Source organism: Peromyscus maniculatus, chromosome 2 (assembly GCF_049852395.1).
Source record: "Peromyscus maniculatus bairdii isolate BWxNUB_F1_BW_parent chromosome 2, HU_Pman_BW_mat_3.1, whole genome shotgun sequence".
NCBI classification, from domain to species: domain Eukaryota; kingdom Metazoa; phylum Chordata; class Mammalia; order Rodentia; family Cricetidae; genus Peromyscus; species Peromyscus maniculatus.
In genome coordinates this window covers 72808812-72827693 of record NC_134853.1, presented here as the reverse complement: position 1 = coordinate 72827693, position 18882 = coordinate 72808812, and the positions used below count along the sequence as shown (strand labels likewise).

Sequence of the window (18882 nt, the reverse complement as noted above, 5' to 3'; positions counted from 1 at the left end):
CTAGTCATTGTTTATGGTATTTAATTTGAAGCTTGTTTATTAGTTTTGTTTATTGAGGTAGGATCTGTGTAGTTCATGCTATCCTTGACCTCATTATATAGTCTAGGCTGGGCTCAAGCTCAATGACATTTCTGCTCAGCTCCTAAAAGCTGGAATTACAGGCACTGATCTATCACACCAGGCAGGAAACATTGTTTCTTGAAAGTCCATTTCAGTTTTGGGTAATGTGAAAAGGACATTTTCTCTTGTGTGTTGGCTCACGGACTCATTTTTCTTTCTGTTACTGTAGGGACAAGCTGTGGGGTGTTTGTGTCTCCATCCTGGCCCTCCTGCCTCGAGTCCTCAGGTTGATGCTGCAGAGTCTGCGGGTGAACAGAGCTTCTCCTGAGGAGCTGCCTATTGTGGGCCAGCTGCTCCGCCTGCTGCTTCAGCATGTTCCCCTCAGGACGCACATGCTGACCAATGCCATCCTCGTGCAGCAGATCATCAAGAATATCACGGTCTGCAGCCCAGAGCCTAGTGCTTCGTCCTTTGTAGGGGGTGGGAGCCAGGGTGCTGCTGTTCAGAGTGAGGGTCCTGTGTGTCCCAGCTGACTCGGGGTTCCCCAGCAACGAGAAGTTCAGGTGGAGAGTTAGGCACTAGAAGCATAGCTACCAGGATTGTGAGACACTTTAGTGAGTAACTTTGATGGCAGATCAGCTTCTCAATTTCTCTATAGTCAGGCTTCTTTTTCTGTCTGTTAAGGTAGGAGTAATGTAGAGGTTTTGGTGACTGTTAAGTGAGAATATTCAAGTAATCTGTTTAGTGTACCTGACATTTATTAAGTGCTACCCAAATGTTTGATATCATTAAGGAAAAAAGTATTTTTTTAAGCTCAGGGACCGTTTCATTAAAGTTTGAGAACAAGTGTTCAGGCAAGCTGTGAATCCTGGCAGCTCTGTGGAGGAAGGGAAGAAAGTCATGCCCTTTAGTTAAGGGTCCGAGAAAGCTGGCAGATTCAGCCTTGAAACACACATGGCAGAGGGGGACAGGCTGTCGTAAAGTGTCAGAATGGGTGAGAAGGCGCATCGTGTCATGGGGACATACCAGGCTTTGGCCGGCCAGGACCAGAGAGGAAGAGGAGAAAGTTGAAGGCCTCACTGCTGCCCCTGCACCTGGCTGTCGGGAGGGTGGGTAGTTGTGTTCTCTAGGGCTCCTTAGTATTTTGGCGGAGGGAGTGAAAGATGCTGTGCACAGGGACTTAGGGTTGATTCGTTGAAGGGCAGCTGTACTGCAGTGTCACTGCTTTTATAAGCATGTTAGTGGGTACTTGCTTTGACTTTCTAAGTCTTTGTAGAAGCAGTGGACAGTGCGGCAGTGGGATAATTCAGAACAGTAGAAGGGAAGAAAAGTCAATTACTTGGATTAGATGATCAGCCTACCTCCATGAAAGAAAGACTGTTAGTTGGCCCTGTAGGACTAATCTATTGACATTAATGAAAAAAATCATGACAACTGAGGCCAAGGGAAGGGCTAGGGCAGGGATGGCTGGCCATAAACATTTGTGTTAGTCTCCAGCATGTCCAGAAGGGGACGGATCTAGTAAGAACTCATTACATTTAAGGGCACATACTGGTTTTCTTGTTACACTGACCAAATAACAGATCCAATTTAAAAGAAAGACTTTGACAGTTCAAGAGGGCGTGGTCGCCGGGCGGTGGTGGCGCACGCCTTTAATCCCAGCACTTGGGAGGCAGAGCCAGGCGGATCTCTGTGAGTTCGAGGCCAGCCTGGACTACCAAGTGAGTCCCAGGAAAGGCGCAAAGCTACACAGAGAAACCCTGTCTCGAAAAACCAAAAAAAAAAAAAAAAAAAAAAAAAGAGGGCGTGGTCTATTATCATGGAGTAAACACTGTGGCTGGGGTGTGTCTTTGGCAGTGGAAGTTTGCTGGGAGGGTTTATGTGGGAGCTCACGAAGGTTTCCTAGTGAGATCCGAGCTTGCTTTACACAGCAGGGCTGCCGTAGGGGGATGGCTTGATCACGTGCGAGGTTACCAGGTGTTTGGGATGGTCTACACTTGGCTGTGCTGGGGGAGGTCTTTTGCTCCACCCCTTGGCATTCCTTTAAGAGCCTTTTACCAGAGACAGAAGAGGCTGGTGGGTTTTGACCCAGGCCCTCCCGAGGCTATCCTGTGTTTCTCTCTATTTCTATCTAAATATTTATCTCGTCTCCCTGCTCAAGAGAACCCTGGGGTAAAATGGGGGGGCTGGCCCCCCACAGGTTTACATCTCAGTAGGTCAGGAAGTAGAGAGCTTGGAACAGAAGTAGGCTCAGAGTACAAGTTCTTAGCTGCCAAAAGAGCAATGCCACTTCATAATTTCAATCTATCTAGGACATAAAGAGGAATATTCACCAGCTGCAGCAACACCCAGTAGTTGATTGTTTTGTATTTAAAGAAGACTTCCTCTGGTTTATAGATGGGAGGACGCTTTTACATACGCCATGAAAAATGTGTTCAGGTAGTACAGTTCTCAGTTTAAGTAACCTTTTGTTTTTCTTTGCAGACTTTGAAGAGTGGCGGTGTTCAGGAGCAGTGGCTTACAGACTTACATTACTGCTTCAGCATGTATATCAGTGGCCATCCCCAGGGGCCAAGTATATTGAATGCATTGTATTGAAAAAGCACCATGGTACCTCCTGTTTGAAATTGTTCATGCACATCCATTTTATTTTGAAGAAAGACTGATGTAACAGATGTTTGTCATTAAAGATAAACTTTTAAAGAAGTTGTGCATGAGCTACCTTTGTACTGAAGTGGGAACAGAAAGCCAAGAATTCTTAGTGTTCTCACATTGTTGGCCTGGAAAAGCACGTTTGAATTTCCTAAGAGCTAAATGTTTACAGTACATAGAATGATCTATGGTGCCTTCATTCGCTTACTGACAAATTAGCTGAATCTTTGTGATCCCATCTAGGTAAACCTGTTTTCATAATTTTGAATATAATTTACTAAACCAAAAGTCAGGGTAATTAAATGAGGTAAACCCTTGCTTCCTGTCCTGTAGTGTTAGCACAGGAGTGGCCGGATGTCATCTGTGCCTCTGTGAAAGCCCATAACCACTTAGACTTCATTACGTGTTCTTAGAGAGCTAGAATGTGGGTTACTTTCCCAAAGAATTTGCAGTTGGGGAAGACTGCTTACTTCAGCGGTTGGTCCGAAGATGCAAAGCGGAAGAGAAGAGTGCTTTGGCTCGCGTGCTGTGAACCCTGTCTTGCTGGTTTCTTGATGCTGTGATGTTCTTGGTGCCACTCAGCAGTGAAGCCCCAGTCAGAGAGAGTGAGCACATGCCTGCAGCTTGTAGCCTTCCAGGGCCAGTTTGGAAACTGAAAACTAAGGAATCAACAGAGAGTACTTCCAGTCTTCTGGGCAGTTTCTAAACACAAACACTAGGCCATGATTTTGATGTACGATTTAAAGTGTATTGTGGTGTTTGTCACATGTTCCAGGAAGTAAGGAGCTGAAGGTAGCTGCGGCGGCGGCACAGGTTTCCATCTCACTTGAGGTTTTCTGGAGTAAAAAAACGAGGCCTATGCCAGTTAGCTGTCAGAAATCCCAAGCAGCAGCTCCTTAGTGCAGGCATTGTTAGTCCCACTGATTATCATCAGTTCTTACTTCCAGCCACACTGACTGAAGTGAGACACACAGCTAGGCAGTCCTTTCCGTGTACGCCAGGAGGAAACATTTGACTTGCTACCTCATATTCCAGTTAATAAGGCTTTAGGTCCGTCAGTGAAGCTTTCTCATGAGAAGAGACAGTTGATAGCAGAACTCCACACTGGGTCTGCTTTTTCCCTGGGGTCAAAGCTTTGGCTTGCTTTTTGATTGACCTGCTGGTTGCAGATTGTAAGAAAACTTCTTTGATCTTCCACTGTTGTCAAGATGTATAGATTGCAAACTGTTTACTGTTAAAAGCAAAGGGATATTTATATAATTAGTCTTAATGAAGAGAGGAGTTCTTTGTGCTAAGGAAAAAGGATTTGGGATGGGACTGTCCCTGGTGTCCAGGAAGTAGTGATGAGTCTAGATGCAGACAAGTTCTTCCTCACCTCACTGATGTGGGTATCTCTTTAAAGCAGGAACTGGAACTGGGTCGTAAGTGGAAGCTAGATCTTGAATGCTATTACCCCAATCCTTTGCATGCCTTTCACATGGCTCTCATTTATACACGTTTGAATTATTCTTATGCCACATACTTTGTAAGTCTACCAGAAAAAAATAAGGTTTGTTTGTTGGAAGAGTTTGAAGGGATGACAGATAGGAACCTTAGATACTTTTTTTTCTTTTGAGGCCCTCAGTATATAGTCTAGGCTAGCTTTGAACTCATAACCCTCCTGCCTCAATCTCCTAATATTTGATATTACAGGCACTATAATGCCTGGCTGTCAAAATCTACTTCTTGAGCCCTAGACCTTGGAATAATATTACGATGGGACAGAAAACATTAATTTTATACAAGTGACAGACCACAAAAATAGCAGTAAGGAAAACCTTGCTGAAGACGTTGCTGTATTTTACTCATAACTTCATGTGGAAGATAAAAATCATGTGGGCAGTTTGGGAAAAGGAACATAGGTTAGTTTCCCCGATTTTAAATGACTGCTTTTGGAATATGGGCACCGTTATCTTGAAGTAAGTTGCCATCTGCATTCCCTTCCAAAGGTGGAGGAATAGATGGGTTTCCTATAGAGGTGCCATTACCAGTAACCACATGAGCCATGGTCATTTCTCTTGCTATTTTAAAGAGATGGGCACAGGTGGCTATGTATCAGTACAGAGCGAGGCTGCAATCCTGTGAGTGATGTGTAGGTGAGCAAGACTGCCGAAAGCAGAGATTCCCCATTTGGGTTTTGTGCATACACAGCACTAGTCCAAGGAGGCTGCATCTTAAGATCCCCATCACTTTCTGTCTTTCTATGTGTAAAGCCTTAGGAAGGCATGTCCCCAAATTGGAACAGCAAATGTACACTGCAAAACAATTAAAAAAAAAAAATTGAATAGCCCACTGAGCAAAATCAGAAAGCCCTTAGCCCCACTGAATTCTTAAAGCAAAAAGCAAACTAACAATTCAGTGAAGTTAATGCTTTTCTTTATGGTTCGACCATCTGACTCCATGTTTTAGGGCCTTCTATGTAAGTTCAATTCATTGAAATGACTTGTGGACATCTTTTCTGTTAAACATGTATGGACCAGTTAAACTTCAGCACCTATCTGACTGGCTTTATTGTGTGCTTTGTTCTTAATGTGAGTGTGGTTGGCCTAACAGCCTGTGTTGCCCCAGATTTGGGGCTGGACAAAGACTGTGTTTTGTTTGATTTCAAACAAGGCAGAAATTTGGAAGGCAAACACGTTGTTTGTTATGTGAAGTCATTAAAAAGTATTATTTCTTTGTGTTTTCTCAATCTTTTCTCTAAGAACCGCTCTGCTGCCAAACATCTTCATTTTAAGGACCAGTGGTGTCTGGATTTGAGGGGAGAATGATCTGATTGCTTACTTTGTATTTAATTATATCTAAATGTCATATATCTGCTAGTTTCATGTGACAGTTCTTAGTTTGAAATATTTCTCCATTCCAGTATACGGACCGTCTTGCCACACAACTGTGGTCCTTGATTCCTTTACAAGTTTCTAACTACCCCACCTGCTACTCCCTGATCAGCCTGCCTTGTGCTACGTGAATTACCCAACTCTTATTAAAGATTTTGCAGTAATTACTCTGCTTTTCCCCACCAAAAATGAAATGAATGCTAAAGTTCATGCTGACAGTCATTGTTCACCTTCCCAGCTACTCTGTCTCTGCAGGATGGCCCTGTAGATCAGGGAGGGTGGGGGAGCATGTTGCCATAGCCACCTGTGAAGATAGGCCAGACCTGGCATTAGCTGCTGACAGCCCTGAACTTATCACCCACTCTTAATGCTGGCGTGAAGGAAGAGGCCCTGAGGAAAACACACGTCTTGTGAGGGAAAGGAAGTTCCCTATGCTGCTCCTGTGGGTGGAAGTGTGCTACTGAGCCTGAGCAGAATATGCTTTAATATTGTTTGTGGTCTTCCATCTATGGTAAAGAGAGGGTATTAAAAATACAAGGATCTCAACATACTCCTTTAAGTATGTGAAGAATGGGATAAAGGGGAATCAATAATAGAGCGCTACCATTTATTGTTCCTCATGGAGGTAATATTAATCAAAGTTTTTAGTTGTGAAAATTATTTGCCTCTTAAGGATGTTGATTGCAGTAATCCATGAAAAGGGTAAAAAGTCACACACCTGAAGTCAAAAAGATGATGGGAAAGCTCATCCCTTGCTCTCCCCATATGCGCTGCCAGTGTAGTGGCTGCCTTACCTGAATTGAGACGCAGCACAGGAGGGACTCCGGAAGACTTGATGGCATGATGTGCTTTCCCTTCTTGAGAGCAACCTGCAGTCAACCAACAAGCCACCTATGTGATTAATGGCTGCTGTGACCTGACCAAGTTCTGCGTTCCTCACTGAGGTGAGGGCTTGCAGGTGCCTGCTAAGATGGTAGGCTGGGAATGGACAAGTCTTGAAATGCTGTCTAGACTGCAAGGGATGTTCCTAAAGGTTCCTGGGCTCTGTGTTTATTGAGCAGCTATCCACACTATACAAAGATAGCTGAACTGATTTATTTTGAGGGCCTTTTGGAGAGCTGGAAATATTTTAGGTTACAGCCACTCATCTGTTAAGTACTGAGTTGTGGGCATTTGCACAGATGAGCGACACTAGGCTACCTCAGCATAGAATGGCCAAAGTGGCATGGTCTGAGGGTTCAGATGAGTTGTTAATGTTAGAGGGGAGGGTCCAAGCCGAGATCTGAGAGGTTTAAGTGATAAGGCTTTTAGTCCTGGAATTAAAAGGATGGGCTTTTGGCCAGAAGTAGGGCATTAAATTGACTAGCAAAAACTCTCTTAGTGTTTGAAAGTAAGGTTTTTTGTTTTTTTGTTTTTTTGAAATCTGGATAGAGTTGTCCAGTTAAGTCTTATTGCAGATTGTGGTGTGTCACTCAGGATCCTGAGGTGTTTTAAGTACCCAGAAGAACACTTACCGTAGATCTGCCTGAGCACTGAGTGCCTGGCAGACTTTGTGGCTGACATGCCTTTGGATGGATTTTTGGGTGTTCTGCTTACTGAGGTGGACTTTGGGAACTTGGGTTCCAGTTCTGCCCTCCAGACCTGGAGGAGCAGGGCTGTGCACACTTGGGTACATCTGAGCACATCTCCGGCTCCAAGCTGCTTCACATGCAGAAGACGATGCAGGTGCTTCCTGAGCTGGTAGCTGGTGGGGTCACAGAGGACAGGCGTAAGACCCTGCAGTGCTGACAGCTACGGGAATGGAACAAGCTCTCCTCCCCAGTTCCAGCATTCGTGACTATTGTGAGACTTGACTAGGGTTTAACCTGACTGTCACCTTCAGCAGCCACAGGCAGGTGGGATGGGCTGAGTGGAAACTGAGTGCGCTGGCATGCAAGAGCAAGGAGCTGGGGGTTTGGGAGGCTTGCCCTGGCTGCTTAGCACTCCACTGGGTTCTAAAGAGCGGGTAGATGCTTTCCAGGCAGAGGAAGGCACTCTAGGCAGAATTGGCACAAGCAGAAAAGGGGGCATTTGTGCCCCCAAAATGTGGTCAAAGCACCATGAGTTTGGTTAGGGAAAGCATATAAGGCTGAGCCAACAACGTCGACCGTGTTATATTCCAGGCACCGTCCTACTGCTCGAGTCTCGGGGAGGCACATTGGAGGACATTTGTAATGACTAAGCATCTTACAATGTCAAACCCAGGATTTGGTGGCCTTGCACTGCTGAGAGGTCTGCTCTACTCATGGTGGGTGCACATGGCAGGTTTAAGAGAGTGGCAAGTTTACTAGGATGACCCTGTTGGGACGTGAAGCCTGTGGCAGGAATGATGACAATGTTGACATTTAGTGTGTGTTTGATGGTTTCTAGCCCATATGTACTTCCAAGTTTAAGGAACATGACTGTCTTGAACCCTTTAAAGGAGAGCTTCATCAATGTTCGTTATCCGTACTATACTATGATTGGTGGGCTTACAGAAGAGCAGGCAGCCCCATGCCTGTGTAACAATATACCAAAGACAGGGTAACCTTCTGAAATCTGCTAAAAACTTCCCTGCTGGGTTTGGGGTAGCCCCTTCCTGCTTCCTCTGAAGCGGACTTCAACCAGCCTTCATTAGTCTTCCTGGAAAGTCATAAACCATAGATAGCATCTCTTGACTAGAGTACCACACTTCTAACAACTCAGTTTCTTCTGGTGGAGATGCCAGTCATCTTCCCCGTCCTCTGCTCTCTGGGCAGAGGTCACCAGGAAGCCTGGGGGTTGGCTGGCACTATGGAGCTGAAGCTTTCAGTCTGCATGTGAACAGTCGGTCACATATCTGGGATGGCATGCAGACTGGCTGCATGTGGGGAGCGTCTTGGTCCTCAGGCAAACAGTCCATCTCTGATTTTTAAGAACACACCCCTGTTTGGGTTAAAACTCTGCTGTATTCAATAGTGCCATTCAACCACAGGCTGTAGGTTCTTCCTGCTGTCTAGCCTGTTGCTAATTCATATCAGTAATCAATGTGCTGGAGAAATTCTAGTAAGAGTTAGTTCCGTGTGTCCTTAAATAGCAAGTGTTTTTACATAGCTGTTTTCCAGCTTAACTTGTTCACTGTACAGTTTTAATGTTTAACTAGTCAAGTGGGTTAGGGAGGGCTGGGGAGATGGTTCAGCAGGTAAAGTACTTCCACCCAAGCACGAGGATCCCCAGCACCCGGGTAAATGGCAGCAAGTCTAGTCCCTGCACTCCACAGGTAGAGATGGCAGGCATTTCCAGAGCAAGCTGGCTAGCTCTGGGTTTAGTTTGGTCCTGCTCAGTGAGTAAGGTGGAAACCGATGGAGGAAGGGCCACCTCTTCCCCCATATACATAAACACCCTAAAAATAGCCAAGTCTTAATCGCTAGGAAAAGTTATGATTTTAAGACTCATTTTCTTCAGGGCCTAAGGTTCCATCTTCTCATTCCATCCCTGTCTTCTAGCTCTTTCCTGGACATGTTCCCTACAAGGATAGCCAGCATTTCATGGACAAGAGTGTCAAGTCCTGTCCCCTTATTCCTTCATTGTTCTTGGGCTTGGTGCCAGACCCTGTCCAAGGACTGTGCTTTGGGCTTCTGTAGATAAGCAGAGAATAGTTGAAACAATCACTCAGTGTGGCTTCCCATGGGCCCTTTGAGCACTGACGCCCCACCTCCAGCAACCCAAGTAGATCCACATAATCACCTGCCCAGGTGGGCGTGCGCTGTGAGTCACTGTTCTGAGGGAATGCTTTGGGCTCATTTACTCAGGACACTTGGTGACAGGACCTGTCAACCTCTGACTCTTCAAAGGAGTCCAAGAACAGCCAGTCAGAGGCAAGACCTTTGGGCTAGGGAGCAGCTGTGGGGCCTGAAAAGGTAAGCCCTGCTGTTTTCAGCAAAGATGCTTAATGCGGAGTCTAGCTGGCTGCTGGCCAGCGCATGTGCCGGCATGATTCCCAAGTGCAGGAATAGTGGCTGTTCCCACCTGAGACTTGGCATGGGGGGGGCCATCTTCAAGTCAGTACTCACACCTTCTATCTCTGGAATGTTGGTAAGCGATGAATCTCCTTGTGCCTCGGTTTCCTGATTTGTGGGATAGAGTGAGGACGGACCTACCTCCCAGTGTTAGAAGGATGTGGCGCAATAAATGCTGACTATTATATTGGCAGTGGCAGCGATCACAGTAGCTGATGTAGAGCTGTTACCTGGCGTGTGAGTAGCACCCAGGTTCCCTTTCTCCAACCTCAGATAGGAGCACAAGGCACCTCTGTCTGCCGCCATCATCGTGACCGCAGCAAACACACTCTACGGAAGGGAAGGCCCTAGGATGTGGCCAGGCAAAGGGTCGGGTGCTGCTGCAGGCACAGGTCTTTTTCCTGAGCACTGGGTCTGAGAACTCCTGATCCTTGTCTTGACGGCCTCCTTGGGGTGGCCGGAACCACAGGAGCTTGAACAGATGGGAACAGACCTAAGGACTCGCTATGCAGAGGCTGGGTGAGCACAAGCCAGATGGCTTGGCTCTGGGACACGTAGTCCTTGGTGGGGTGTTCCCAGGGGCCTCTCTAGGTTGGTCGCTCTGCTCCCTGCTAGTACTGTTTTTTTTCTCCTGATGGTCTGTGACATACAGCCTGTGGAGTTCCCAGTGACCTGCTCTTTTGTCACCCAGGAGAGAGTGGAGACATCCCCACTCCAGGGGTGTCAGGCTCCACACACACTGCCTCTGTCCTGTAACAGCCTGCACCCCAGCTTTTAGGCCCCAGCTCAGTTTGAGCGACGGTGGCTCACGAAGACTCATGGATTCCAGGCACAGTGACTGTGTATCCAAGCACTGGCTTAGATATCTGGAGGAAAATCTTGTGTGGGGTCAGTGAGATGACTGGGCCGGTAAAAGCCCAGTGACCTGGGTTCAATTCCTGGGACCCACATGATAGAAGGAGAGAGCCAGATCCTGCCAGTTGTCCTTTGATCTACACACACACACACACACACACACACACACACACACACACACACACACACATTCGATGAATGTTAAATTTTTTTGTTTAAAGAGATCCTGGAGCTGGAGAGATGGCTCAGTGGTTAAGAGCACTGGCCGTTCTTTCAGAGGAACTGGGTTCAATTCCCAGCAGCCACATGGTGGCTCACAACTATCTGTAACTCCAGTTCCAGGGGACCCAACACCCTCACACAGACATACATGTAGGCAAAACACCAATGCACATAAAATAAAAATAAATAAATTAAAAAAATAAGAGATCCTATATAAAGTGCACCAGAGTTTACAAAGCATACAATGTCTCATCACAGCAGCCTCAGGGGCAAGGGTTGATAATTCCCACCTTACAAATGGGGAAACTGAGGCTCAAGGGAGGCGCAGTGATTGCCTCAAGTTAGGTTACTGTCAGGGCTGCAGCAGAAAACTGGGCTGTGTGAGGGCAAGCCAGGGCTTTTTCTTTACTGCCCTGTACTGGGCACTTGCCTGTACAGAAAAATCTTCCATTTTACTTAAACCACAGGAGGTGCCGGGAGGAGAGATACTTATTTCATGGGAGGGCTCCATCCAATCGCCTTTATCCTGAAGACAGAACTCTCTGAGGGTAGAACTGCCCTGAACACAGACAGCCCAGGATGTCCCAACAGCAGGCCGTGGGTCAGACTGCAGTCCCTTGGCCTCTTACCTTCGCCAGGCTCGCTGGATGACTGCTGCCGCCTTGTTCTTTCTGCGAAACAGCTCTTTCCTGCTTCGCTCCCTCTGGATTATCTGCAGGCGCTGCTCTACAGGAAGAAGGTGGATATTCACACTCTGTCCCGGCGGGGGACCAAGAACCCCATCATTCTCTGTAGATGCCCGAACGTCCTCACACAGCTTCCTGCATCCTGACCTCAACTCTTCTGTGCCGAGTGGCAAATCTGAGGAGACCCCTCCTATAAGCTTGTCCTGGGTCACCTTGTTCCTGGGTGTGCGATGGTGGAGAGGGCTCTGTTCAGTACGGACAACGTCCTGCCTGGCGCTGCCAGGCCGGCTGGACCCAGCCGGGGAGCACCTGTCTTTGAGCTGGTGGGCGCGCCTTTTCTGGGAAGCAGCACCTCCGGGCCTGGGTGCCCTGTCCTGCCTCCTGCTGGGCTTCCTGGGGCTGTCCTGCTGGGAAGCACTTGCAGGGCTGGAGTCCTCTCCTTTCTCAGCAGGCTGGGCTGACCCAGAGGACAAGGGCTGCCCGGCCCTGCTTGGTCCCGCCTCACACTGGTGCTCGCCACGGGTCTCACCTCTGCACTTCGGCACAGAGGATGCTCCCTGAGGCCCGGAGCCATCACCGCCTTCACAGGATCTGAGGTGCACACAGGCAGAGGCGCCTCTGCAGTGTTCCCTGGGTGTTTCTTGGGTAATGAGGAAAAAGGAGAATAACAATCAGTGTCTAAATAACAATCAGTTTCAGGTGAGGGCACTTCTGCTCATCTGTTTACATGAGAGATGCAGACACTTCGGTTAGCATCACCTAACCATGGCAATGTAACAGTAACACAACAACACAGTACAAAACTCAACTCTTCTAGCAATCTGATGGGTTAGGCAGCCAGAAAGCATTCTGTTACTTTCTAGAAATGCCCATTAAAATAGCAGCAACATCCTTTTAAAGGCCTTCCAAAAAAAAAAAAAAAAGGGGGGGGGGGGACTCTGGATGCTGAATAGAAAATTGGAAAGGCACTGAGGATGTGAACCAAATCCATCACTGTCCAGCAATGGAGCAGGTAGGGGCGGCCTTATTAGATACTTGGTTTTGCAGAGACAGGGCCTTGCAGGTGGAACGTTAACTGGAGAGAAGACCGTGCAAGAGGCCAGGGGCCTGAAGGGTTCCACCTTTGGGAAGCAATCCACATTTAAGTGTGCTCACTCACCAGCACCAGGAGATGAAAACCACGTCTCAACCTAGACTCTGGATGGGGGAGTCTCTTGCTCTTGTGACCCTGAAGCCACTTTTGTATCCCATGTGGGTTTGGTGTGAATTCCTTAACTACAGCATACATTAATGTACAAATTGGTCTCAGGATGAGGAATCCCACGATGTCCCACAAAACAATATGCAGTATTGCTTTTGTGTGACATGTACTCAACTGAGCATAGATAGAAGGGGTCTTCTGAAGATGATATCATGTCCAAAATTATAAAACACACAAGGGCAGAGTCTGTCTTGAATAACAATTAATGTACACATGGCAGGATTAGGTCTTCAGAAGTTTAGTAAACACATGAGATTAAACATATGCAGAAAGGTATGTCTGAAAAAAGTGAATGGGGCACATAAAATGAAAAACCTATTTTCAAAGAAGCCAGCACCAATGTAAACACGAGGAAGGAACTTCCACTCCTGAAGAGGCTGAGTTGACACATGCCTCCACTGAGGACAGTGGAAACGCAGAACAAAAGGATATCATCCACAGGACGTGTTGAGGAGCCAGCAAGGCAGAAAGAGAAAGAAGCAAGGCCCAGGAGGCCTGGTGAGCAGACTGATGGGGAAGGCCTTTGGGGTTTCAGATCCCAAGGTCTGACAGTCAATCTTTCAGCCTAGAACTTGCTAAGAAGTGTTCTCCGGGATTGGGACCCCAAGCAGCCACGTCCACGGGCACACGGTGAACATCTCAGCTCTGGGGTGGGGTCACGGGGATCTTCACTTGCTAGCTCTCCTGCCATCAGGCTTTAACATTATCTTAGGTTCCAAGTTACTTCCATAGTTTTTTATATCAGTGTTCAGTTCTCAGCCAGAAATGCACAGGCTCGTGAGTTAAGTCGGCAGAGCAATAGCAAGTGAGAAAGAGTATATGAGACTATATATTATAAACATTATCATGTATCACATGTACGAGAATATCTATTGTGGTTTGAATGAGAATAGCTCCCATATATTTGAACACATGGTCCCCAGTTTGGGAAAGGTTAGGAGGTGTGGCCTTGTTGGAGAAGGTATGTCCCTGAGGGTGGGCTCTGAGGTTTCCAAAGACCACAGTATTCCCAGCTAGCTCACTCACTCTCTCTGCTCTAGCACCATGCCTGCCTGCCTGCCTGCCTACCTGCTGCCATGCTCCCCATCGTGGTGGCCATGGACTCACCCTCTGAAACTGTAAGCTCCAATAAACTCTTTATACATTGCCTTGGTCATGGTGTCTATTCATAGCAATAGGAAAGTAACTAAGACATACAGTCAGATAAGGTTTCCAGGAACAGGTTTTAAAATCAGTATAATTTTAAAAATTATTACACTTATTGATAATGTATGTGTCCAATGTGTGTGGAAGTCGGAGGACAACTTGCAGAAGTCAGTTTTCTCCTTCTATATTTCTCCTTTAACCCCCTGGTCCACCTCTCCAGCCATAACTATTCGCAAGTGTAAAAGAATATGCTACCTGTTATGTAAGGTTTTATGTAAGTCTCTCTGTCTTTCTCTCCCTCTGTGTGCGTGTGTGTGTGTGTGTGTGTGTGTGTGTGTGTGTGTGTGTGTGCATGCACGTACGTTTTGTCTATATCTATTCACTTGTGTAAATAAATACAGAAAATACAAACAGGAATGAGAGGGCATGCTTTCCCTTGGGGTGGGGCGGGAAAGGGGCAGAAATGTCCCCAGTGGATGGGTACTGCTGCACGTATGTTAGGACTGTGAGAAACACGGGCAGCTGGAGGAGCTGGCGGAACGTGCAGCCACAGCATCCGTTCCTTACTGCTGGAGAGAGGAAACGGCAGAGCCGCCTGAAAGGCAGTGTGCTCATTCCTGTGCCTCCCGTTGGTGCTCGCTAGCTGTCTCAGCTCTGCCCTCTCTGTAGAGCAAGTTCCTTGACGCCCGTCACCACCACTGCCTTCTCGGGGCCTGACACACTCGGGGGAAGAGACACTCCTACCCCATTCTTAGAGGAAGATAAAGTGAATTTGGTATTTACCCCAATAAGATGAACTCTCTCCCCCTCCCACAAGCAATTCTACTCTTGAGGTATCCCCTATTCTCCAAGCTGCCACCATGGCCTTAGTACTGACCCCATCTGGTCTTTCAGATCCACCCTCCACTCAGGCACAGTCATTTTCTGATGATTATGACTGCTTCCATTTCCACATTTGAAGTGTGTTGAGTGATAAGCACTACATCTGCACAGTGCTGTGGAATGTCCTTAATCTACATGGGCTATTATATGGATGCTCTTTACTTTCTACAGAAGGCATTATCCTCTCTTGGTATTTTATATTTATTTTTAAATTTATTAATTTGAGACAGGCTGGCCTTGAACTTGGTGATCCTTCTCAGCTTATAGGTGCTGGGATTACAGGGGTGAGCCATCACACTCTACTCCTGTCTTTTGTTAGGATCCTGAGGCTTGGAGAAGTCACTAGCCTCATGCTACACAGCAAGTGAGTGGCAGGGTCTGTCCTGGTGTTTTGAGACGAGCTAGGACTTCTTGGGAAGAGGAACCTCAAAAATGCCTTTGTCAGATTGCCTGCAGGCAAGTCTGTAGGGCATTTCTTGATTGCTAATTGATGGAGTAGGGCCCAGTCCACTGGAGGGAGGTGGTTCTGGGTGGTATAAGAAAGCAGGATGACAAGCCGTGCGATGGTGGTGCATGCCTTTAATCTCGGCACTCGGGAATCAGAAGCAGGTGGATCTCTGAGTTTGAGGCCAGCCTGGTCTACAGTGTGAGATCCAGGACAGCCAGGGCTACACAGAGAAACTCTGTCTCTAAAAACCAAAAGGAAGGAAGGAAGGAAGGAAGGAAGGAAGGAAGGAAGGAAGGAAGGAAGGAAGGAAGGAAGGAAGGAAGGAAGGAAGGACTGTTCCTCATGCTGTTTGCTTCCATTCCTGCCTCCTAGCTTCTGCCTTGAGTCCCCTCTCACATGTACAGAACTTGACATTCCTCCACGATGGACGGTGTAAGCAGAAACAAACCCTTTCCCCCCTGTGGTGCTTCTGGACATGATGTTTAAAACAGCAAGAGAAGCCGGGCGGTGGTGGCGCACGCCTTTAATCCCAGCACTCGGGAGGCAGAGCCAGGCGGATCTCTGTGAGTTCGAGGCCAGCCTGGGCTACCAAGTGAGTCCCAGGAAAGGCGCAAAGCTACACAGAGAGACCCTGTCTCGAAAAACAAAAAAACAAAAAACAAAAAAAAAAAAAAAAAAAAAAAAAAAAACAGCAAGAGAAACACTACTAAGACAGAGTTCACATGTAAGCCCAAGGCCATGGAACCCTAGTGCTGGTCCATACAGCCAGCATGCTCTGCACAAGATAAACCACACAGCAAGAACTGACTCAGAATGAAGAAAGAAATCACTTGCTAAGACTTGTTGGGGGTTACCCTTCTTTGAAAGACTCCGGTTTCTGGTCCTTTTTGTTTTGGTTTTTAACAGGTTTATTTTTAATTACTTGTATGTGGGGAAGGTGAGGGTAGGGAAGTGGTGCAGTGTGCATGTGTGCAGGTGCCCAAGGAGGCTAGAAAATGGGTCAGGTCCCCCAGAGGTGTGAGCCTCGCTCCACAACGTGGGTGCTAGGAACCTGAATTCTGCTCCTTTGCAAGGGCCTTTGAGTACTATGCAGCCATCTGTGGTGGTATTGTGTTCCCCAGAATATTGTGCACCCTAATAAACTTATCTGGGGTCAGAGACAGAACAGCCACTAGATACAAAGACTAGAAAATGGTGGCACTCACACCTTTAATCCTAGCATTTCAGAGGTAGAAATCCCTCTGGATCTCTGTGAGTTCAAGGCCACATTGGAAACAGCCAGGCATGGTGACACACGCCTTTAATCCCAGGGAGTGATGGCCAAAACAGAAAGATATATAAGGCGTGAAGACCAGAAACTAGCAGCATTTGGCTGGTTAAGCTTTCAGGCTTCTAGCAGCAGTTCAGCTGAGATTCATTCTGGATGAGACTCAGAGGCTTCCAGTCTGAGAAAACAGGATCAGCTGAGGAACTGGCGAGGTGAGGTGGCTGTGGCCTGTTCTGTCTCTCTGACCTTCCAGCGTTCACCCCAATACCTGGTCCAGGTTTGATTTTATTAATAAGACCTTCTAAGATTCATGCTACAGCCATCTCTCTAATGCTGGTGGCCTTTCTGAGGAGGCTGTGCTGGGTACTCTGCAAAGGTACTTAAGTTCTTCCCTTTGGAAGAGGAGGCAATCAGTACTTCTACCTGAGGCTCTTGCTGGATGCTCCCACCTCAAGGTGTGCGATGCCTACTCCCTGGTCAGATGAGTAGATCCAACTCTTCTCAATGTGGCCAAACACAATGTGAGCTATAGTGTCCTGTCCAGTGATGCTGGGCTTCCTCAGAACCCCAGCAAAATAGTATATACTTTGCCCACTTGTATTGTGGACTCTTGGGCAGGTGAATGGGTCAAAGTTGTAACATGGGAGCTCCATTTCCTTTCAGTACAATCAGCCTCGTTAGCCTGCAGTCCTTCAGCACTGGGAGGAGGCAACATCAGAGGCTGGCTTTTTGAGACCCTGTTTGCATATCTGAATGTAGTTCTTCATAACAGCTCTATAGTAGGGGCATCACTTCCTATTTTTAAGTGAACAAGAATTCCCTTATCTCAGAGTTGTTCCAGAACAGCAACTTGCAGACTTGTGTGACAATGGCCTATACCAAGAAGTAACTGTGGCCCAATGTACATCCTCATGCACACGGATTCATGTGCGTGCACAGACATAAGTAAAGTGTGGCATTTATAACAGGCAGTGTTCTTTTTAGGTACATTTTTATTTGTGTGTGTGTGTGTGTGTGTGTGTGTGTGTGTGAGAGAGAGAGAGAGAGAGAGAGAGAGAGAGAGAGACAGAGACAGAGACAGAGAGAGACAGAGAGAGAGACAGAGACAGAGACAGAGACAGAGAGAGACAGAGAGGAGAATAGCAGTGTAGCAGTGTATGTGAAGGTGAGGAGGTCAGATGATAACTTGCAGGAATAGTCTCTCCCGCTTACCCTGTGGCTCCCAAGGATGAACTCAGGTTGTCAGGCTTGGTGGCAAGCACCTTGACCTCTGAGCCATTAAAGTTGGGGCCACCTCCTACTCGAGCTTCCTGAGTGCCAAGATAACAGATTTATGCCTCTGTGCCCAGCCTATGTGCAATGTTTCATACACACACACATACTGCAGGCTAGTCTAACAGAAGGAATACATTACAATAGCAAACACTATTATCTGGTCCAAACCATTAAACTCATTTCATGAGCCATGCAAGGCTTGAAAATGACAGCATTGTGTCACCTGGAGAAGACAACTAGTGGCAGTGTGATTAAAGGACAAAAGAAATGCTTATGAGAAATGGAAAAGGACAAGTGTCTGAGGTCTGACGCCGCCTATCATATTCTGCCCAGTCCGCAGCAGACCTGGCTGGCTTTGCAGTACCGTTATGCTGGAGTGCTTTAGCATACGCCGGCATGCACCCCCTGCCCTGCGCAGATACACAGTCTGCAGAGCACCACATCAGCAGAACGGCACTGTCCACCTGAGGTTCCGGGGCGGTGTCCCTCAGCAGAGCTCACACTCCTGGAGGAAGAGCATGGTGATGTGGTCCTCAGCCTTGGCTAATTCAGCACCACTGGGACCCAGTGTGGGCTGCAAAGCATGAATGCATGCAGGACTCGGTGAACTGAGTGGAGAAGCTCATCTTTGCCACAGAAATGGGTTTCTGTTACAGCACGCACCCAGGAAAGACTTTCTGACTTAGGGCTGACCAATAGTTTTACTTCTGGATCTCCAGCCCCAGCTAGTTCTCCCCAACTACATATTCCAGTATTTTGTAGTGTCGGTCACCTAGTGAGGTGCTGGGAACACAAAGTACTAGACCCATTTCCCGTTATGAGAGAATGTGCTGGGTGCGGGTGCCAACTCCCCCTCCTGCCCCTACACACTCGGTATTTACATGCACAAGCCTGTGCTATGGGACTGTGGAGTCACATCTCCACTTTATTTTAGGTAAAACAATGTACGAGGTGGGTCAAATGTATAGGACCAGAAGGACAGGCAGGGAAATCAAGGCCAGATGTGACTAACATGGCAATGAATTTATGGGGGTGTGAATTGTTGCAGCAATGGAAAACACAGATGAACATTTCTCTTCAGAGGACGTGAACTCTCCCTCCCTTGAATACTGATCGGCTCAAGCCCAGAGTGTGGTAGAAGTGCTGGGAAAGTTCTGGAGTGCACACCTTCAGGCCCGGCAACTTCTGCCTTCTCTGTGAGCACTAGTGAAGCTGGTGGAGCACACTTGGGAACGCCAG

At 47.3% G+C, this 18882-nt stretch overlaps 2 protein-coding genes across 10 annotated transcripts in view; one reads left to right on the top strand and one right to left on the bottom strand.

Annotated features, from left to right (window-relative positions):
• The window catches only part of Tex10 (testis expressed 10), a 43831-nt gene extending 41065 nt beyond the window's left edge, over nt 1-2766 (top strand). For both annotated transcript variants that reach the window (XM_042271164.2, XM_042271165.2), the window contains exons 14-15: nt 290-500; nt 2545-2766. In XM_042271164.2, coding sequence (XP_042127098.2) covers nt 290-500; nt 2545-2658 — 325 coding nt within the window. In that variant the 3' untranslated portion in view covers nt 2659-2766. The remainder of the gene's footprint in view (nt 1-289; nt 501-2544) is intronic.
• Invs (inversin) overlaps nt 2681-18882 on the bottom strand; it is a 172588-nt gene continuing 156386 nt past the window's right edge. For 5 of the 8 annotated variants that reach the window (XM_042271159.2, XM_076564184.1, XM_076564181.1 and 2 more), the window contains 4 exons: nt 11308-12004; nt 7100-7329; nt 6380-6454; nt 2681-3943 (listed from right to left, as the gene is read on the bottom strand). In XM_042271159.2, the coding sequence (XP_042127093.2) occupies nt 3840-3943; nt 6380-6454; nt 7100-7329; nt 11308-12004 (1106 nt within the window). In that variant the 3' untranslated portion in view covers nt 2681-3839. The remainder of the gene's footprint in view (nt 3944-6379; nt 6455-7099; nt 7330-11307; nt 12005-18882) is intronic. The other 3 variants (XM_042271163.2, XM_076564185.1, XM_076564186.1) reach the window with 1 other exon arrangement.